The sequence below is a fragment of the Stegodyphus dumicola genome, chromosome 6 (genome assembly GCF_044657685.1).
Source record: "Stegodyphus dumicola isolate Sdum_Otavi_A_Nest chromosome 6, ASM4465768v1".
Lineage (NCBI taxonomy): Eukaryota > Metazoa > Arthropoda > Arachnida > Araneae > Eresidae > Stegodyphus > Stegodyphus dumicola.
In genome coordinates, this window is record NC_140773.1 from 71517007 (window position 1) to 71540499 (window position 23493).

Genomic DNA, 23493 nt, shown 5'->3' on the forward strand with positions numbered 1-23493 from the left:
CTTTCGTGAAAGACCTTCTAATGGAAACTATCTCGTACCGGTGTTATAGGTAAAATTCACGAAAACGCAGATGTGGTGAGCCAGTTCACAGAGGTTTCAATCCAAGTCAAACTACCAAATAGTCCTCGTATATTTTGTCATGAGCTAAGTAAAATAAAATACAATATCGCGAAAGTCACTTTATGCTATTGAAATGGCAATAACTTTGTATTATACAGGCTATCATTTTGCCTTTGTTATGAGATTTTGATCTTTTCCGTTATCCAAGCTAGCCCATAATGGAATACTGGTAGTTCTATCCGGGGTTCGAATCCCGGCTACGTGGATGCTTTCGTGTCTTTCTCATGTGTAACGTGTACACAAGCCGGCTCCCCTTAGATAGTCCTCCACGAAGGCATCCTTCCTCTTATGTAAATAACTCTGGAGTGCTTTGCCATAATTAAATAAACATGCTTAAAATATTTTGTATTGAAAATTTTATGCGTCAAAGTTGGTCCCCGTTAAATGAAATATGCTGTTTTTTTTTCTTTGCTTTTATAGCAATGTTCTTGCTTTCAGAATATGAAATGTCAATGAAACATTTTTAATAATGTCTCATTCTGTTTTGTTTTTTGTTTAATGAAAAAATGAATTTAAGTAACAAATTTCTTATGTTTAGAAAAATTTTACCATTATCGAAATGAGTTGCTGTCGAAGTGCATTTTCGTACTAGCGCATATATTTGTAAAGAGAAAATTGTTTCGCGCGTGTTATCCTATAACTGAAAAGATCATGAGAAATTTCTACAGGGAAATAAAGTTATTAATTTTAAATAAAAAATAAAGTTATTTGTAAATTAAATGTGTTTTGAGGCAAGAGTAAAAATACGAGATATGCAATGAATTTAAAATAACGATGTATATAATAAGGATTTTGCCGACAGACATTCCCCGCGAAATTTGCTAAAATTTTCTATATGTAGAATTAATGTATATTCCGCTTAGTATTAGAATTCAGTGATATAACAACTCACTTTATCAGTGTAATTATGTGTTATATCGAGATTTAGTTATGTCCTATACCAGCATTTTATTTTTGTTTTATAAATCTGGTTCGTTACTGATATTATGTTTATTAAATACGATTTATCAGGTTTTCAAATTCTATCAGAGCCCGATAATGGCCCACCTAGCTAAGACCGCTGATTACTACTAATTCCACTCGCACTGAAACCAAAACGAACACATTGGCTGCATAGTTGGGTTTCATAGTTTTTCCCATGAATATGAGTCACATGGATATGAGTGAGTTTTACTTAGAAAGCCTACCACGGCGACTTGTCTATCCTTAGACAGACAGATCCCGTTTGCTTTGCCATATTCAAATAATCTGACAAAATGTGACAACAAAGGCTAATAAATACATATACCGAAATAAAATAAATTTAAACGCATATTACAAAAATAAAATAAATGCATATAACGTAAAAAGTGATATCACAACAAATTTTTTATTATTTTTAATACACTAATTCCTAAATTCCATTATTTTCAAATTTTATTTCATTTTTATGTATGTATTAATGTATATATGTTCGAAAGTGCGATTGTTTAGTAAATTAAGACAACTTAGTAAATTAGGCATTAAATAAATCTGATTTGAAAATACATGCACTTAGGTGAGATTTTCGTAACTTGAAAAACATTACTCGCAAAATAATCTCTGCGAAAATATAATAATACTTTATCTTCCTACTTGATTCTGTGAAAAACAATTTAAATTAGCTTATTACTTTTTTTTTTCTATATTGAAAACAACTTGATTTTTTTTAAAAATCTTGCTGTTAGAACGAAAGTATTTAGAAGTATAAAAGTGGTCTTTTTGAACACATGTTTCTGCGGTATTTCTTTACAGACGTAGATCAACAGATAAGAAGCCAACCCTTGATGTACGCATTGACAGATTTCACCACCAAAAGGCCTTTTCTCTAACATAGTGGACGCCACTTTTATCTTCTTTGTAATGTAGTATAACTAAACCCGTTGGCCCTGTTTGTTCGAATAGCTTCTGAGAACCGTTCGCATTTGAATGCGTCGGAGCTTGAATGACTGAAAGACTACATATTCCCAAAGCTATTAGTCAGACACCAATAAAAATCTGTTGTCCGTATTTCTACTCTCTCTCTGTGAGTTCTTCAAATCCAGGATAGGGTAATGCGTGCATTTGGGTGCATGTGAGAAAAAAAATATTTCTATGCTTCATTTTGTATTACTTGTATAGTGAAACATTTCAAAAAACAGCTTTACATGCAAAGTTTTTCTCTGATGAAGAATTCAGCTGAAAACACGTTACTATTTTCTGTAAATCCCCCCCAACAAAAAGGATGCTCTTTTAAGTGAATTAAATTCTTATTGTACTCTTATTACATTTTTCTAAATTTTTCTGTTCCCCTTTTCTTATAATACATAAGCAATTTTATAAATATGCGTGACCCCTGAGCGCTAAGATCGGTAAGCTCGTTAAAGACTGGTAATTTGAAGGAATTCAAATCTCGGCAAATGGGTTTATTGCAGGGGAGGTTTCTTCGTTTTTTCCTCATGTGAATGAATACGAATTCTTTCCCTTTAAACGTCCTTTACGAGACGCAACTCCTTTTAGGAATATAATCTTCCAGTGCTGTGAACAATTCTAATCACCGGTGTATGTCGAAAATCACAGATATGCTATGGTGAAAGTCGAAAAGAGAGATCATAAAGTGCCATAATAGTTTAAGTTGTTGCAATAAATAAGATTTGAATCACATAATTTAGTAAGTTTTTTTATTACTGTTATTTTATTTTCTCATTTAGAACGTACTGTATAATTAAGTAAGTTTTTAACGTCTATTATTTTCCTTTCTCATTTTGAATGTATTGTGTGTTTTAGGTTCTCATGTTCTTAAGTTCTTATTTCAAGTCTCAAGTGCGTTTATTCGCGACTGAATTACGGAGAAGAAAATATAATATTGTTATATGTTCAACATTCACCATTAGTACATGGTGAATGTCGACATTGACCGGTTAAGTCAGAAATAAGAGTATTTGAAAAATATTTCGGACATACACCAACAGACTATGTGAATGTTGATATTCACCTGTGAAAGTCGACATTCTCCAGATTTCGGTGTTTCACCGTAACATATTTTATATATATCCACTCTGTTACCCGGCTCAGTGATCTCAGTTTCTTTACACTTATATGTTTGTAAATTGTACATTTTTTGCTTTAAAAATGATTGACTTATGTTGTTCTTATCTTCCGGTTAAGGTTTTTATGCCTTTAGTAAATCTCTATGCAATGTTTTTAGAATTATCAACAAATTTAAAGTTCTTTTAAGTGCCGCTTAGCCTAATAATTTTTTTGATGGCGGCCATTGCTTGTTTACGTTTGAAACAGCAGAGTAGTGGATTTGTTGCCAATCTAGAGAAACGTAGCTTCGCAACAACAAAGATAACGCCTTCATTTATTATTGCGAATTAAATCATGCTTAATCCTTTCTGGAATTTTTTCGAGGAAATAAGTGTTTAAGATTTACTTAATTTTTTATAATTTAATTTTTAATAATTAGTAAATTTTAATACAGATATTTTGAGTTTTTATGTGTTTTTGCATTGTCGCGAAGTGAGAACTGAATTAATCGAATGAGAAATACTCAATCGCCTGTGAAAAACTGTTTCCTTTTTTGTTTTGTTTGCTTAATTGCTTTTATACAACGTTCTAGCTTTATTATAGGATTTGAATAGAACATGAGGCAACGATTAGATAATTCTTTAAATGATATAAATTTTGTGCATTCTGTGTTATAATATGAACGAAATATAATACTTAAGTGAATTTAGCGCCAGAGTGTCGCTATGGTAAACAAATAGAGTGAATTTTAAAGAATGCATTTTTTCTATTGTGGTTTATGCGCTGTCGGCGAAGTAGATTTAATTCAATCCAATAAGTTTAAAAGAAATGCAAGAAAAAATGCGTATAATTTAATATTCTGTACAAGGAAGTCATGTGGTGTATACATCAGATTTTTATAATAAGGTAACATGCGCTAAACAGTTTTGAATAGAAAGAAACCGCTCGCGCGCTATTGGGCCTTTCTCAGCTTACGAAATATATATTTTAAGTTGGTTATTTACATAACAGAAGAACAAAATACAGATTATAAATAGTGCATTTTACTGACAAAACTTTCTTTGAAAAAAAAAATAAAAGTATTGCAAAGAATAAGAGATATAGTTAACTTAACAGCGGCCGATAATCAGTGCTGGTGCATATGTTTTTGCAGAGAAAATCATTTTGCTCGTGCTGTCGTATAACAAAAAATATTCATAGATTATTTTTTACAGTTATTAAAATAGTCCTGGACTATCTGTTTTAAGAGAATACCTTCTTGGAAAATTTTCAAATTGAAATTGTCTTGAACTCGCATAACGCATGGGAAAAATTATAAAGACACCAAGCCGCTAACTTGTTTGGTTGCTAGCGACAAATCCAGAACAAACATCAACATCCAGTACTCTTATTCACTCTAGTGAACGTAAATATTTGTTTGTATATTAGTAATAGTATTAAAATAAATATATTTATTCTAATAAAAGCTGTTGTTCAAAAATACACCCTTGTAAGGCATTTTCTTTGGTTAAGGGACTTCATGTGAATAATTAATTCTACGTTGAAGCAAGACAATTTCTTAGAACTTAATGCTTCAAACAATTGAATGCTGGGATTCCTAGGGAGGAAAATATCCTCAAAAAGTATATTCCACAAAATATATTGAATTATAATCTTATAATGACTTATTTATAACGTTGCGCGCCTCTAACTAGCACGCAACCAAGAGGTGACTGTGAAAGCTTGTATAAACCACAGAGTCTTATAAAGGGTTTAAGTCCCTTTTTATTCAACGTACTAATTTACAATTGCGTTCTCTTGACGCTTACAAACTTTGCCAACTAGGCAGTCAAAATAAAATAATAACCTGAAAAGAAAATAAAGACAAGATTCTAACTACGAGGCTCTCTAAAATAACTAACTCACCGCGTTTTACAAATACCGCAGCTAATTCAGCAGACTTGAAGCTCACTGGAACAATTGCAACTACTTCCCGCCAAGCACATAGGCCGCAACGCGGGGTTCTTTAATTCTCGATTTCTACCTCCGCGCTCGCGAAGTAAGAATAACTCTCTCTCCGAACTCGTTTCCTTCTATTTAAATCATACTACTTCCGCTGATAATTTGAATGCTTGCGCGTTCTACTCAAATTTACATATTCTGGCATTGGCAGTTCCAGGGGAAAGTAAGGCTTGACAGAAAAGATAGTTTAAACTTAAAATAAATGTTAGTTAAAATAAATATAAACCCTACATATTAAATAATTAATAATTGTTATAATTATTAAATATAAAGCTTACTTATTTTTTACAAAATGTACAGTAATAATACCCTTTATTTACAAAAAGGCCATACTGAACAATTATATTATAAGCCAATAAAATAACAACATTGTATTGTTTCTTATTAACTATGTGTCATCTTTCCTTTTCAGCTTTCTGTTATAGGATAATGTTTTTAATCCTATTTCAGACAACGTGTACTGGTGTTTCAAGGACGGGAAGGCAAGAATTTTTAAATTTAGTCAATAAATTTATGATCACCTGAAAATTCATAAAGAAAAACTATTTCAGATTAAAATTCAATTTCAGAATACCTTGAACGTATATAAAAAAGTGAAATGAAAATTTGACACTGATATTATCACTGTTTCAGCCCTTAAATAATTCCTAAATGTTTTGTTTATTGCTCTTAAAAACAGATCAGGTGTTTAAAAGTTAATACCATAATTTTTTGTATTAAAAAAGATCTCGAAATTATTGCTAAAGAAAAAGCCAAAACAAAGGCATTATTATTTATTTATACCTAGGCAAATTTAATTTCTTTGAGATCGAGAAGATATTTTAAAGCAAATGTTTATGTTATATCCTGAAATCACCTAATTTTTTGTTCTCATAAATCAGATGAAAAAGTCGCATTTGAAACCCATCCCTTTTTCAAATCAGCTAGCTATCCAGGTATAATCATGAAAATCTTGTTCCGCTCTTGAAATTAAGATATTCAGTTACCAAATCTTAGCTCGCTGAATAATTAACTTTACTTAACATATTTGGTATACATTAAGTATATATTGTTCATTCAAAAAACGAAATCTTTTCAGAAAATAACATCCGTTTTAAAAACTAATTTCAGCATTAAATATGCTTTAAAAGTTTAAATTTTGAAATCTCCTTAATATTTAACTATAGTTTCTCTAAAAGCAAGTTTAAAAGTCACATCAAGTTAAGTTGATTAAATTTGCCAGAAATAATAAAACAGATATTTTTCATAGTAATTATTCAAATATTATGCTAAATATCTTAAATTATAGGTAATATTTAAGTAAAACGAAATTTAAAATAATTATTATCTGCATGTAAATGCATTTCTAATTTATGACAAAAACATGGAAAATCAGAAATAATATCAAATGCAATCGAACTATAAACATTGCTTTTCAAATATTTCAGCAATCTCACAGAAGGAATGAATATTGCACCAGATATTTTTTAATATGGATTTTATTAATAGCAGTTTAACCAATCTGCGTTGAAATTCTGATGATAATCAATGACCCAGCGATTTAGGTAACTTAGATTAAACATGAAAAATAATAATAAAAGAAAAGCGGGTAAATTTTAAAATCAAGTTATTTCAAAATAAGAGTCTTTTAGGAAAGAAAAACCTTTAAGATAGTATTCGCACCTGTAGCCTGCGGCATTCGGACGGTCATCACGGAGAAGCTATTATAGTCATTTGCAACTTTCTTGACAACTCGCATCTACAGGTACTAATATTTATGGTAGTAATCCATCTTACTTACAGTCGGAACCCTTGATCTAGTATTCAGGGAGGGGAAAGAAATAACAATAGCAGTAGCTGGCATTTTTCAGAGGTTTAGGGTTATTTTCCCGACATTTTAAGGGAAGCTCGGTCCAAAATTAGTGACAGTTTTAAAGGTATTTGTAGAAAATAACTCGACAGGCTAAGGGTTAAAAATTTTGTCACAAAGCAGATCAAATTATGAAAATATTTTTGTAACACAAACTTTGTGGTTACTAGTTCAGAAAGCAGCTATATTATGTAGTCAGCCGTAAAAAGTTGGAAGTAATTGCTTTTAAAATAAATAGGTTATTCCAATTCTTGCAACAGTAACATAGTTGAAGGTCTTACGGGTTTTAAGGTGTACGAGTCCCTTTAAAGTACTTCTATAGAATTATTATTAAAAATTCAATGAAATTATGTGTCTGAAAATGTTCCATATATCTGAATCTGGTAAATTATGTTTAAAAACAAAAGTAGCCTTAATTTTGGATGATTTGCAACTGTGTTGTTGGCGTCGTTTCTGCTAGATCTGGTCTTCGTAACTCAGATGCTAGTTCGAGTCATTTAACATAAAATAATAAAATCAAGTGATAATAGTACACTTTTATTTGATAGTTAATTTAGAACGAAGACGGCTAGTTAGAGATCGTTATCGTTGCTCACGTTTAAGCAAATATTTGCAGCAAAAATTCTGATTTGTCTCAAGTTATTGGGAATTGTCACTGTCTGTCACAGAAATAATTTTAAAACACAGTTTCAGTTATGTTGCAAAAGGTTGTTAAACAGAAGTTGAAATTTAGTTTTTATATGTACGTTGTTTTACGTCATATTTGAAATTGGTGAATACGTAACAGAAAAGGGGATAATCTGTCGTTACTGAAAAGGGATCTGTCTTGTCCTAAGAGCCCAGTAGTTAAAATATTAAGCAGTTTTATTAGGCGAAGAACCGACAGCTGGAACACTGTATAATGAATTCTTGCATTAGAGAAATATTTGTGATTTAAGCATATAATAACTTTAGAAGATTAGCAAAGACTCTTTTTTATATATGCTATATGGATTCAAATTGAAAAATGCGTTTTTTCTGTAGGATGAGGTAGTGTGTACATTACAGAGCGAGAAGCTTGAACCTGTATTGACACAAATTCAGATGATATCAGATCCTAATGAGTACTTTGAAAACTTTGTATGGATACGAGATACGACACTTTCAGACTCTAGTATTCAAGTAAGTACTAATTTGTCATGTCAAGCTTAAACGCATGGAAAATAATTAAATATTTGGCCAAAACGAGAAAACTTCATCTGCATAATTCTTCTTACTATGTCGACTCATTTTTTCTAATTGTTACAATGCTTTTTAACATTTCTGGTATTCATTTTAAGTTAAATAATCGTTAGAGATGAATTTTGGTGAGAGATTTCTGTCATCTAAACCTATTTGAAGAAAGAGAAAATATAAATACATACTTTATTTTATAATTCATATTCTCCAAGTGGAATTATAGTAGTTCCTCTGTATCCGCGCGTAATTTGTTCCGGGATATACTGTGGATAATAGCGAAAGCTATGTTAAAAAAGGTTATACATTTAACATATATAAATTTGGTAATTGATAAATTTGGCACAGTAAACTATTATTAATATTAATAAATATTAATGAAATATGCTAGGTACTGTATCACTACTTAAATTGAAATATTAATACAGTAATGCAAAATTTACTCTATATAATAATTTTGTATTAAAACATCACGACTTAAGTCTTAGGAGTATTTTTATCATCACTACTTTTATGTTTGGAAGCCATCGTAAAGTAAATAAAAAATTTCTGAGTCTGAGATCTGCGACAGAATGTCGCCTGTGAGAACAGTGAGATAGTTTAAAGTAGAACTAACATAAATTTTAAATGAGAGAAAATATGTGTACAAGGCAGAGAGAAAGGAGTCAGATGTTTTGATCACTGATAGTCGCGATTAGCCTACCGACAGTTTTTACAACCGTTAGAGGGGAAAGATCATTGTCGGAAAGAGCAATTCTGAAGCTCGACCTGTAACCTGAGAATGTATAAAAGGTTCTGAAAACGACCATTTGATCATTTTCAGTCCCCCTCGAATTTAGTTATATCCGATAGGAAAGTGTGTCCACGCGCATTTAGTGTGACTATAACGGGACTATAGTGCTTGGCTTGTTTCACTAGCTTGCTTCACATTTGACAAAGGTTGTTCATCACTTGGCGTGCATTTTGAAATTTCGAAGAAATCGGTTCCTTCCTTATTAATCCCGGATACAAGGGTACGATTGTAATTTCTGTTTATGCATATCATGATAGAGTATACTGAGTATTCATGAGTGGTGGCTACAGACTTTATTTCCTTAAATATATATCTTAGATAGGTGACTTCAGTTGTAACATATCCCATAATGTTCGGGATGTAGAGAATGAAAAATGAAATTTAGAGAATTTTTTCCCTTTAAAAGTAATTTTGTTCAAGTCTTACACTTTTTTGAAAGAAAAATGTGGTTATTTACTTTTTTACAGATGCCTGTGATAATATATGCTCAGATTATGTGTGGAGGTCAACCTGTGCAAAGTGCTGGTGTAAAGGCTGAAGTGATTAGACCGAGTGGACATAAAAGTATTCTTGATCTTCTGGATGACGGATTAGGGGGTGAGCGCTGAGTTATATTATTATTATTTTCCAAGTTAACTATTTAAAAAAAATCTTAAAATAGTTTATAGAATTATATGCAGCAATTGAAAATTGAATTTTCCTAAATTTATTCATTTTAGAACATAGAAAATAAGCATTTTCGGCATTTGGTAACAATAACACTGACTCAGCTTCCCGACCGTACGGAGGTATCGCTACTTTAGGATACTAGCATTGATACGATTCCTGCTTTCACCATTTCGTAAAACGCTCTTATTTCTGTCCGTCTTTACCAACGACAGTCTGAGACTGATATTAATTTTGTAGATACAGTACATGAATTTCGATGGATACGCGACACCTCGGTTTGTGAATTAGATCCCTTGAAGCTTTTCTAATTTTATCTCTCGCCAGCTTATACATAGATAAGAACGTAATGCTTTCTGTCTAAAAATTCGATCGTAAGTTTTCCGTGAATAAGCATGAATCTGGGTCCCCACAACGCGTTTTTACTATTTTTATAATAATGTGCCTCTGGCTGTGTGTCTGCATGTATGTGACGATTATTTCGTGCACAATAATTATTACATCAAACTTCCAAAAATTTCTGTTTTCCGTACTGAAGCTTTTTGCATTTACGTAGAGTTTATGAGTTCCCATAAATTTTGGGGTAAAGCTGGATAACCGGAAGTGGTACTTTACTTGAAGCCTATAACCGTTTTTAATGAAGAACCCGAAATAGCACTTTACGTGAAGCCAATAAGTTCATTAAAACCTCTTATTATTACTAAATGTGAAACGTTTTGGATTATATTTTAATATAACTTTTCATTAAACGTTATATTAAAATATAATCCAAAACGTTTCACATTTAGTATTTAAGACTTTTATATCAATGGGAATAACGTATTAGATTTTGGCTACAACTGATGAACCGGAAGTAACAGTTTATTAAAACTCTTAAAATATTTCCATGCAAAAATATGTTCTGATCTAATCCAAAAGTTCTCAAATTTTTTATATAGAACTCGTATGGGCATATAAAATGCACATACAGTCATGATAGTTTGTTCCTATGTATAAGTTGAAAGTGGTATTTTACTTGGAACTTTTAACGGATTTATTTTCTTTATACATGGAAAATTATACAATCACTACAGTAAAAGCTTAATCCAAAATACTGCAGCAAGTACTAAGGCTATTTCTCAGACATGACATTTCTTTATATCAAGTTGTAGAAGAGAATGATTTTTTATAACAGCATTTCATTTGCGAAACTTCAAAACACTTGAAATCAGACATGTTACCAAAGAATGTGCTTGTTATTTTTTTGCACAGTTGATGATGACGAAGTAAAAGAGGTTAGGTTATTTAATCATGGCAAAGCCTCGAGGGCTATCTGCCTAAGGGGAGGGATGCCTTCGTGGAGGACTTTCTAAGGGAAACTGGCTCGTATACACGTTACACACGGGGAAAACCACGAAAACACCATGCAGCCAGCCCGTTCGCGGAATTCGAACCTCGGACCGAACTACCAGTGTTCAGCGACTTTACCGCTCGGCCGTTGGTGAACCGAAGTACAAGAGGAAATAACAAATTGGAAAAAAAGCTATAGCTTTACTTCTTACTGATCTTGGAACGCACGGTAGTCACTATTCAGAAACTAACAAGCATTGTTTGCTGATACCTAAATATCGCGGGGATATACTTGCAAATCAAAATGAATTTAGATTTGTTGATATCATAGCAACAACAAGAAATTTAAGTTACGCTATTTGTTTAAAAGTATTTATTTTAAATATCTTTTAAACACTTAATTCTTTTTGGATGAAAACCAATTAAATTATATGTTATTCTGTAGAGATATTAGGATTTTTTTTTAAGCAGGAGAGATGAAAAATGAGCAACGCCCTCGACGGGACTCGAATCTCGGACCTCTCGAATACGCGCCGAGCGTGCTGATCATTACACCACGAAGGCATGCTAAGAAGGCTGGATAAATACCTTATATATTCAAATCTCATCAGGTCTTATCTCAAAAAGATCATTCTGAAACAACTGATAGACAGATGGCAAGCCAGATTGGACACAGCGGATACAGGAAGGAGAACATATATCTTCTTCCCCAAAACAACGCTAGAGTTAAATTGCAATAGTGGCAGTCAGGCACAGTTTTTTACAAGTCATGACCCTTTCCTGACCTATCTGCATAGATTCAACCTGAGTGACACAGAAAGATGTCAATGGGGAAAGGTGGGGGATCCAGACCACTACGTCTTCCACTGCACAAACACGGCGCAATACCATATAAGAAAGCCAAGTCAAGCTTACTGGCCACAATGGGCGGCAAATATGAGAACAAACAAAACAGCAAATAAAAAGCTACAAGCGATAATCAGCCATTATCAGAGAAAGTATTCTCTAATACGACGATAAGTTTCCCCAAAACAAAAGGAATCAAGCGCCTAGCGCTCTGAATAATAAAATGAACAAGACACACTAAATCAATCTATTAATTATGCGTGGCACACACACCTCGGACCTTTCAGCCGAAGAGTAACTTAGATAATTAGGACTATGGCAACAACCTGCCTATATTCTTTTAAAAATTTTACTTTTGGAATTAATGCTTACTTAGAGGTCTAGGACTCGAAAGAACAGATTGGGCCAGTAAAATCTTCAACTGCAATGAGTTTTTCCCACAGTTACTAATTGTATATTTAAATTACAAGTTTGTGATAAGTAGGTTCAAGAAGAACAAGGTAAACTTATGTTATCACCTCAACTTAAGTATGTGAATGATATTATTCTTGGTATGGCATTTTTGCCTTCTTAGTTTTAATAAATGTTCAACTTTTTATGTAAATGTCAGGGAACAGATATCTGTATTTATGTGATCAGCTGTATATTTGAATCTCTCCCTAGTGATCAGCATTTAATGCTTAATTACGTTTTTTATAAATTATGTGCATGTTCTAAGGTGATAAAAGTAACTATGGAATTAATTTAGGTAGCATTTTCTTTGTAATTTTGCATCAGCATTATGTATTTAAGTATTTGGAATCAGATATCAGTTTTACTGAGTATGGTGCTGCAGTTAAATGTTCAATTTAACGTACTCAAGTTTGTATTTATTACTTCTGGGCATGTACTATGAAGGTTAATTCGTACTTGACTAGGATTTAGACTACATAGCAATATTTAATAACCAGTTTTATGTATTATGTTCATCAGTTTTACATATATTACGTATGCATTTTTTAAGTGTTATGTATGCAGGTATTAGGTATTCTGTATTAGGCAGCTTTCTGTATTTCTGTACTCAGTATCATGTTAGTTTTTCACTTTAATATTCAGTTTTGTACTTATGTATGTATTATTATCCTGTCTGCAAGTGGTACGAAAGAAAATGTCGATGCATGGTTCAATTTGTAAAACAACTCCATTTTAAGTTTGCGCAAAGAACTAAATTATGCAGGAATATATTATCTTAGTGATAAGAGGTACACAATTTTTTAAATGTTTTTACATAAGAGTCAGGCACATGGAAAGTAATCTGCGTTAAATTACGTTTTGGCGCTAGGAATTTTTTTTAAATCTTTTTTTTTTTCAATTACTTACTATGTGCAATAGTTTAATAGGTTACGTCTTTCTTTCATGCAAGCCCAACGATTTTACAAAAGCCCAATAAATATATGACAGTTGTGTCAGGATTAGCATCCGCATGTAGACATTTGGCAAGTCCAGAAAATCCACGATAGTTAATTTTTCAGGCAGAGTCCTCCTTTCTTTGCTTTATCTAACACAAGTTTCTGTTTATTCTAACAGCGATTCTTAAAAGTCTTTTGATTACTTCTTTGCTTAATTTTAAGTAGCTCCTAACAGAATACTCTTTCTCCCAACAACGACATCCAAGCTTACATGTAGACTTTATGAGGCTCTTAGCTGTCTATTCGGCTGCGTTCCCGGAGCAGGGTGGAGCAGAGAGTAGATGGTTTCTGCCAGAAAGATAACACATTGTGAGGCTAAGGCCAGGTCAGTGGTCTTCATTGGTGGCGCTCACTCACTCACCTTATATATCCCCCCTTTTAAAGGGCGATTGGAAATTAGAGCACCCAATCGCCAAATCTTGGTGGTGGAGAATCATCATCCACCACCGTTTTTAGTTCGCGCGCCACTGTAGAGATATTAGAAGCTTTTTGACAGCAGGATAGAGGAAAAATGAGCAATGCCGTCGCCGGGACTCGAACCTCGGACCACTCAAATACACGCCGAGCGTACTGACCTTAGAATTCCACTGCGCAATAAAATGTAATTTTTAATAAAAAAGAAACAAAGGTGTAAACATTTGATTATGTTGATATAAATTTAGAAAAATACCAATTTTTACACATCATCAGTTAAAACTGATAAAATATAATAATATAATTCGAAATTTCGTATTACAGATTTTTCTGTTTACTAGAACAACAAATTAGGTTTTACTTACAAAGAATCGACCGAAAGTGATACTTCACTTAAAGCTCGTTGCTATTGAAAATAAGGTCATTTGATGGTACATCACACTTTTTAAGACCTGCTAAGACCTATTCTAACAGCGATTCTTAACAGTATTAGTATTCTCGATGAATAAGTTGGTTCATCGGGCTAATTAAAGTTAATACGAGTTGGATACGAATCACAGATTTCTTCATGTGTCATTTTAGTAAAAATCAACTTGCCTTAGAAAGTTCTTTACTCTTCTTAGGCATAATAAGTCTTCCTTGTTTTGTCATACTCAATGCGATACTCAACCAATAAAATCTAAAACAAATAATGTGTTGGATGATTTCAATTATAGAATGTGTTCAGATATTGTAGATGCCAAATACACTTCTTAAAACAGAGAGCCTAATTTCTGGTTTATGATTCAGTAATAGAACATTTGCTAAAGAAGGCATAATTCGTACAAACTAAATTGCTATTCGTACTAAATTAATACAATAACATTTTGATATTTAGTTTCATTTCTATAGTCCTATCAATTACTATCTGAATAGGCGGAATTATGTAAAAATGTAAATTAAATACTCACAAATAAGAGCCATACTTCAAAAAATTGTGATCAGTGTAATGTGATTGTTGAGGTATTAAAACATGAAAATGTAATCAGTGATTATTTTTCTAGATCCAGATATTACAGCAAATGACGGTGTCTACAGCCGCTATTTCACAGATTTTGATGATAAAGGTGAATACAAGGTAACAGTAACAGCAACGGATAATAATCGACATGCGAAGGTCGGTCAAAATGGTAAGGACATTTCTCTTCGTTAAATTTAATCCATTTCTAAAAGTTGCATTTCAACTGAGTTTATTGGAAAACATATATCTAAAACAACAACAAAAAAAAAAAAAAAAAAAAAAAAAAAAGACAAGATTCATCTTTAGATTGGTGTTAATTTTAAGTTATCATATGTTATAGCAGTGTCCATTAAATATGAACAAAAGATTTGTGATATAACAATGCAATATATAAGTATGCGATGTAGCGTAGACACAGAAGAACAATCATTCCGTAACGTAAGATAAACTAAGAACATTTGTAATTTATTTAGTCTGCTGGTGATCTATTGATCTATTGAATTTAATTAAAAATTATCAGATTACTGTTATGAGGTAATGATATATTTAATTGCAAGATAAATAAAACCACATAATCATGGCATAAAACCATAATAAAAAAAGTTCATGTTATCATAAAACATGTTACCATTTGAAAGTATACTGTTTCTATTATAAATTTCCATAAATTTGAGAACAGAAACAATTAGTTAATGAAATTAAGAATAAAAACATTATACATGCTACTTACTGGTTATTAAAGACTTTTGTCATTATTATCATATATTATTTTTGATGCAGATAGTAACATAAACAAGAACTAAAGTTAGGAATTTACCAAGATTGAAATTTTTAATTTTCAAGTACTGAAAACAATTGCATCTAATTTCGGGTGTAAATAAACAGAAATAATTCAGTGCAGTTCTTGTACATTGATTGTAAAGGTCTTTTACAGAGTAGCCGAATAGTAGTGTAAGATAAATTTCTATGTTCCTTTCTATGCACTACACAAATATGCAATATATTTCACGTCCAGCTTCTAAAATCCTGCTATTTATTTTCGACGGCTGTTTACAGTCAAACAAAAGCGTCTCCTATTAATGAGGTCAAACAGTCAAACAAAGCGTCTCTGTTCTCTTAACTTAATATTGTATTTTATTATTACTCTTATTAATGAGTCAGATTTAGCTCGCTGTAACTGATCATTTCATCTGGCATATGTAAGATTTGTGTGCAGAGTACTCAAAATATTTTATTATACAGAAGTAATTGCTCGAGTTAGATTCGAAAGTGAATTTGCTCATACTGTTAAGGTAATGTGTCATCATTCTATGTAATTGCTCATACTGTTAAGGTAGTGTGACAGCATTATATGTAACTGCTCACACTACTAAAATAGTTATATCACAACATGCATCTTAAACGAAACGGAAATCTACGAAAACGGAAATGTGTTCAGATTCTCTTAATTAATCCATGTTACCTGTGTAAACAGGCTCATTTTTATCAATTGAATGACTAAGAGCATAGGCAACTCTGCTTGATTCTAATTCCTTAAAAAGGAAAAGGCCCACTGAGTGTCCTTTTTGTGGTGTTTTCTCCTGCATAATATAAATACGAAAGAGTTTCTGTTGTAAAGTAATACACGAAAGTATCTTTAAGGCCCATTACTCACGATTGTGCTGTTATAGTTAATTAACATTCACACATTTTTTATTCACCATTTATTGTTTCTAGTATATTTATGCAGCTCCGAAGCATAATTTAGAAAAGAAGTCGTCATTAAGCTGTACTGTAATTTAGTACGTTAGAATACCGGAAATTTTCTTTTAAAGACAAGACATTAATAATATGAAATGTTCTTAAGAAAATAACGACTAGTTAACAATCGCTTTTGAGACTACTTCTGTTTGAGTGATGTCTTTCATAAATGCAATTTCGTAAAATGGCTATGAATTAAAGCCTTCCAATTTTATACGTTGCATTTTGCGATGAATTAGCTATAGAAGCTAAGCTTTTAAGCTTATGTCATTATACACTTGGACACAATAGAATAGATCTATATTTTCCTTAGATCCATAGAATCTAAAATAAAGATGAATCCTTGGATTCGTATGAAATTATTTTAAGGATATATTCAATTATTCGGTTTCCATTCTTTTTTATACAGATTTCTGGGACTCTCATTTCCATACTTCTAGTGTTTCATATGTAGAGTTCGATTAAGTCAGTCTAGGCCCCTAAGTATTTTAGTTTTTAAAGGACCTCCAGAGCTCACTTTCCTTATTTTTCTGAAAAAAAGATTTTAAGTATTTGTAGGATGACATAAAGACCATTTTAAGCTTCAGGCTCTAGGCCCGAATCTTATGGATCTGGCCAATAATTAGGCCTTGCCTGTGTGTACTGGTTTTTTACTGATTTTTGTCATTATTAGCCCAAAGGGAAATTTGCCCAGAAGAGCTATTAATTTTGTTTTGCCATTTTACGTTGGTTCACTATAAATATCGATTCACTTTTCAAATTGTTGCCACCAAATATTAAGAACCTGCATTATATTTAAAGAAATTAAACAATGACGAATCAGCATGAATGTATGTATGTTTCTCACACTGTGAAATAACAATGGTACCTAGAGACATCAAATTCTGAATAACAAAGTCGGACATCTGGAAGCCCAAATTCGGAATTTGTTTCATTATCTATTTCATATTTTGTCAAACATTAAAGAATTTTTGATTATCAAACTCAACGATTTCAAAGCGAGCAACGGCAACAATGTACGAAAAAAAAAACATATTTATCTCCAGCTCGCGAGACTGTGTATTGGAAATTCTAAAGATATGAGCTTTTAAATATTTTGTGATATTGCTGTTGAATGGAATTTTATGGTTTTAGAGCGAAGAACATGATATTTAATAAGAGAACACACAAAACGTTAAAAAACGCCCCTTTGGGCATAATATAAAATCTGAAAGCTTCCAGATATTTATTTTTCTGGTTTTTTTCCATTGATTAATGTATATTTCTGTTGTACTGTATGCAATATATTTTTTACAGGCGTTCAACCTTGTTGTGGCAGTAATGTAATAAGTGATACCGGTCCTCTTCGTGCTTTTCAAGAAACAGTTAACTTAACTTTCAAATCCATTACTGTGAAGCCCCGAGCAGGATATAAACCGTCTAAGATATTTGATTTGCGAATAATTAGATATGATATACCATACTTTCTGGCACTGCAATGGACAGCTCCTGGAGCGGAAGCTGATAGAGGAAATGGTAATAAAGTTCATTAAAAATGTTTTCTTTTTATGAGTTTCTAATAATACCCAACAAATCTTGAATCAGAACTTTATCTGAAATCAAAATATTTCATGTAAAACAATTTAGTAAATTGTTTTCATGTAAAACAATTTACTAGTATTTGTTTGTCAATAAATTTATTTCTCATTCCTAAAGATCTGTAAACTAAAGTTGTATATGTGAATTATACTATTACATGAAGATTACACTGATTACATTATGATCTCAAACCTCCAGTTACATTATTTTTGAAAGGCGATCCAGATGGAGGAAATTTCGAAGGCCCTTTTCTTAAACCTTTTTTTACTCTTATCGGTTCCTCACAGGTAATTAATCCTGCCATTTTGCGCAGCCATCGTTTTAAGCTGCTTTTAATTCTATATCACATCGAAAAAAAGTGTGCCACGAAGTCTTTCTTGTCTCGTACATATGGAAACAACTGTGCCTTAAGGCGGCTAACAGTATTATGTAATCAATACATTGATAAAAATCACTGACAAAACCTGGTAAGAATATACGGTTCAACTACTTAGTTAACTGAGAACCTTGGTCCCTGATGAAACTAACAGGCGACTCATTGTCTAGTCTTTAAAATTAGCAATACTTTCAACAGAAGGTTTAAACAAACCATTTTTTTTATTTCAACTTTAAAACTCAAAAACGACTTAATGCAAGTTTGCGCTTACAAAGAAACCTCCATAAGTTTGCGGGATATCAGAAACATGAAATGTGAATTTCAAATTAAAAATAATTTAATGCTGCGGATTCACAACTACAAAAGCCTGACAAGCTTTGGCTCAGTTCTAACTAAATGCGCGAGTAACTCGGCTAGCATAAAGGCTAACCAGAGATCAAGTAACTCTCAGAGCTGGGTAAGAAAAGAACACAGCGATCATCGTCGCTTCAAACCACTCTAACTTTCAAGAACTCTATTCTTATACATTCTATCTCTTTCTCATTCACATCATGTTGAGAGCTAACGAAAAGTAGAAGTGATAGTATACAGAGGATTTTACGCATTTTGAGAAAGATTTTAATAAAAAATTTTAAAAAGCAAGTGTTTTGGACTAAAACTTTCTGGCAACAGTTTTTTACTTAAAAAGTACAAACTCCAGATGTGAAATGTAAAGGAACTTCGCCAGAATACTTATTATTCGCCGGAATACTTCGCCGGAAAAAGTATAAATGCAATACCTTTTTCAACGTATTCCCGCGTTCATATTCATTATCATCTTCTACTTTTAAATTTATTCCCCTCTCAAAATGTCACATGTAAACAACCTATGCAATGAACAATATGATTTTGCATTTTCCGAGGAGAAATATTCACATTCATAATCGAAAACGTTATTAAATGCATGATATTAAAATTTCTAAGCGCAAAATAAGCAAAATTATTAAACGAAAAGGATAAAACCACCAATCATTACTTCGGCATGGAAGGAAAACTCCAAAAGTATGCTAGAAAAGGGTGCATACTGTTTTAATGTTCCTAAATTTAAATTTTTGCTAACGAGAAAAAATCCGCCCACTCAGAAATTAATTTTAAAGTCTTTAAATACATGTGTTCCAGTAAATAAATTAAATAATAATTCAAGATTTACATTTTAAGCTAAAAATGTAATGTTCACCAGTTTTTGCCGAGGCATGTGGCTCAATGCAAAACAATTTCTAGAACCCTATATGAAAAATATTTAGCAGGAGATAAAGAATAATACATTGTGACCTTTTATGAAGCATGGGTTTAATGCTTCATAAAAGCACAAAATGCAACAAAAAAGGTCTATTTGCTATAAAAAACGCAAACTAATAGAAAAAAGTACAAACTAAGTTCCGTCAATACAAAGAAAGTTTCAGTAAGGGTCTTTTCATTGTCGCAGGATTCTTTTACAATGGGAAATGGACGATTCGAAGAGCGAAACAATATTAAAATCAACTCAATGTAATATCAAGAGAAAGTTTTACGTCCGATATTTACAGAAGACATTCCATTTCTTTATCTCAATTATTTTCAAAGCGTGAAAATTCATCAAGAAGAAAAATGACATATTTCGAAAAGTACCACTGCTTATTTAAAAAAAAAGCCGAATGAATGAATATGAACGCGGGAATACGTTGAAAAAGGCATTGCATTTATACTTTCCAAAGTATTCCGGCGAAGTTCCTTTACATTTCACTTATGGAGTATTGTGCCTTTGGTCTCTTGAAAAGAGTTCTTTCTAAGCCCAAATCCACTACGATTGATGAAATATGGAAATTAATGGAAGCGGAATAATCTCTGGAAACTTTACGAAAATCTCTCCTATCATGTAAACCACAATGCGAATTTATAGTCTGGAAAAATGCTATCAGAACAAACATTTGAAAAATGCTCCTTGCATTTTAAATATTAACTAAACGGCCTCGAAATTATTCTAAAAATTTGTAAACACCCTCTGTAGTTCAACTAATAAGATAATGATTATTTGAACTAAATCCTAAATAAGGGTAAACTTTGTCTTTTACCGTTGATACCAACTTTTAAAATGCTTTCTCCAGGATTCGAACCAGGGCCCATCGGTACGGCAGTCAGTTGGTACGACTCGTGTAATAGCGCTCCTTCCTAGAGAGTTTGAGGAGGGGAAAGGCGAGTTGCAATTGTCCTCCCAAGAACCTACCAGATCAGCTTTATAAGGCTTAGGTCTGGAGATATGAGTAATCAATTCATTTTATTAATATCCTCGTTTTCCAGTAAACCATCCACCAAATTAGCCCTTTATGGACGAGCGTTGTTGTCCACAAAAATGAGTTGAGGGGCCAATTATGTCTCTATAAAGACGCACATAAAGATCTAAGACTTTTTCTTATACCTGGTAACAACCACAGACATAGACATAAAGGTACATAGACAAAAGACATACATAGAAAAACGACTGTACATAGACAAAAGACCATAAAAGTATATGCGCTCGGTCGAGCATGATGCCCGGAGCCTTAAACCTTCATTGCTTTACTGGTCCTTTTCTCGGATGCTAGAGAACAGGCAGCTGGTCCCTGAGTCTCTCCATTGGAAAGTATATTGAGAAACAGGGGTTTCCTCTTCCACTCAAATATTACAACACCATTTTCCAGTCTATTGAAGGCGCTGCCTGTGCGAGACCACACTCCCTATTAGTCTCCCATTTTTATTCGATCTTGCAATTTCTGATTTAGATCTTTCTGCGTTGATGAACCTTATGCACAATTATGCATATATATATATATACCGCGACTGTTGTATCTTACGTTATTTTGTACTATATCAACCGATTTTCATATCAAATTTCATTAAAATCTCTTCATCAGTTCTTGAAACTTGTTCATCAATTTATTGACCTAAATTGATTCCAAATTGCATTTTGTATGCATTTTTTGAATACAACAGTTATTTCCTTAAGTTCTAAAACTTAAAACAAAGTAGAAATTAAAGAGAATATTGTGAACGCTAACTTGAAACAATAAATTCGCTTAAGTCAGCTTTGAATGCCATGCTAATGATAATGAAAGCTTAATTAAGTAGTGAATAATAATATTTCGTTAAACTTCCTCTGGGCCTGCTGTTGGCCATTATTATAAACTGAGGTGACAAACTGAGCTGACGTCGGTTGGACCCTAGACGATTAAAATACCGTTGCTTGGTCAGATGAGTCACGATTTCAGTTGCTAATAGCGTATGATAGGGTTCGAGCGTGGTGCACAGCCCACGAAGCTATAGATCTAAGTTGTCAACAAGGCAACGTGTAAGCTGGTGGTGGCTCCATAATGGTGTGGCTTGTTTTTTTTTATGTCATGGCCTGAGTCGCCTGATACAACTGAACGGATCATTGACTGAAAATGGTTGTGTTTAGCTTCTTGGAGACCACTTGCAACCATTCATGTACTTCATGTACCCAAATAACGATGAAATTTTTATGGATGACAATGCGCCATATCATTGAGCCACCACTGTTCGCAATTGATTTGAAAACCGTTCTGGACAATTTGAGTGATTTGGCCTCCTAAATTGCTCGATATGAATTTTATTAAACATAATAGAGAGGTCAGTTTGTGCACAAAATTCTGCACAGGCAACACTTTTGAGTTATGGACGTCTATAGAGGCAACATGGCTCAGTATTTCTACAGGGGACTTCCAATGACTTGTTGAATCAATGCCAGATTAAGTTTTTGCACTTTGACGGGCAGAAGGAGGTTCGACAGATATTAGGAGATGTCCCATGACTTTTGTCACCTCAGTGTATTTATGATTTTTTTACATTCAGTTTTATAATAGTAATTATAATGATAATTAATAAGTATAACGTCATTCTTATTTTCGTTTCAGCTACAAAGTACATACTTAAGTCATTTTATTCACGAGATGATGCAATCAATAAATTTGATTCTAAAAATTCCACACATTTTGAGATGGATCTTCAACCTAAATCCAGAGGGGAGATCGAGAATACAGAAATTGAAATTTTTGAAAAACTCAAGGAAAATCTGACATATTTCATTTCTATGCTATCTGTTAATGGCAAGGATCTATACAGTGAGCCATCGAATGTTGTGGAACTATTTATCCGAGACTCAGCTAAAAATGCCACTCATCCTACTTCGCCTCCAGAAGTGAAACGCGAAGATGTAAACAGAGTACTAATTGCTTTCGGAATTGTTCTTTTCGTCATTTTTAGTCTTGCATGTATCTATTTAGCAATTCACTTCTTTCTAGTGAAACCTAAACAACAAAAATAATCAAAAAAAAAAAAAAAAAAAAAAGAAAAGAAAAGAAAAGAAAAAAAAGAAATGTATATCCTCCAACCCAAGTTCTACTCAAGATTCCAAGCCTGAAAATTATGTTTTAAACACTTGGATTTTCACACTTGTTTTCACAAAATATCCCAATGAAGTCTCTATGTCATAAATCAGAATAAAAGTTGCCAGATGTTTCTTGAAAAAAACGGAGAATAGTCCTTTCCTAAACATGAGAGAAATGGAAGTTGGAAATTTAGATTCTGTTGGATACCATCAAATTTCAGATCAGATTTTACTGGATAGGAAGAGGATTTCCAGTAAATTTTAAAGAGATTAAAAATAGGATGTTTGTTAAAGACTCGTGCGGCGCACCAAATCGAAAGAATTTTACCATTTATTACACAAGATAATATAGCACCTGAAAATAACAACCTTTCAGATTTCAATGAATTTGAAAAATTTGTGTGGAACTCTTGCTGAATGCGAATTCATAAAGCTACCCTTAAGTAAAAAATGTAATGTATTTTAATTTTCATTCTAAATAAATATATTTAGATTAAAGGTATAGTAATCCTAATGTGATTTATTGGACAGCTCAAATGTGAAACACACCGAAAGTAAATAAAATGAAAACAAAAATTGTTAATTATTAAAACAGCTCACTAACCCGAACCATTCTTATGAGCTAAAGCAGAAATTACGGAATTATTTTACGGAAGTGTTTAAGCAATAATGTAAAGTAGCCTTTCCATTTC

General features: G+C 32.5%; 1 protein-coding gene across 2 annotated transcripts in view; it reads left to right on the forward strand.

Annotated features, from left to right (window-relative positions):
- Positions 1 to 22790, forward strand: part of LOC118196558 (calcium-activated chloride channel regulator 1-like) — a 66192-nt gene extending 43402 nt beyond the window's left edge. For both annotated transcript variants that reach the window (XM_035368020.2, XM_035368025.2), the window contains 5 exons: positions 8021 to 8158; positions 9473 to 9602; positions 14752 to 14877; positions 17745 to 17963; positions 22329 to 22790. In XM_035368020.2, coding sequence (XP_035223911.1) covers positions 8021 to 8158; positions 9473 to 9602; positions 14752 to 14877; positions 17745 to 17963; positions 22329 to 22738 — 1023 coding nt within the window. In that variant the 3' untranslated portion in view covers positions 22739 to 22790. The remainder of the gene's footprint in view (positions 1 to 8020; positions 8159 to 9472; positions 9603 to 14751; positions 14878 to 17744; positions 17964 to 22328) is intronic.
- Positions 22791 to 23493: the final 703 nt, after the last annotated feature.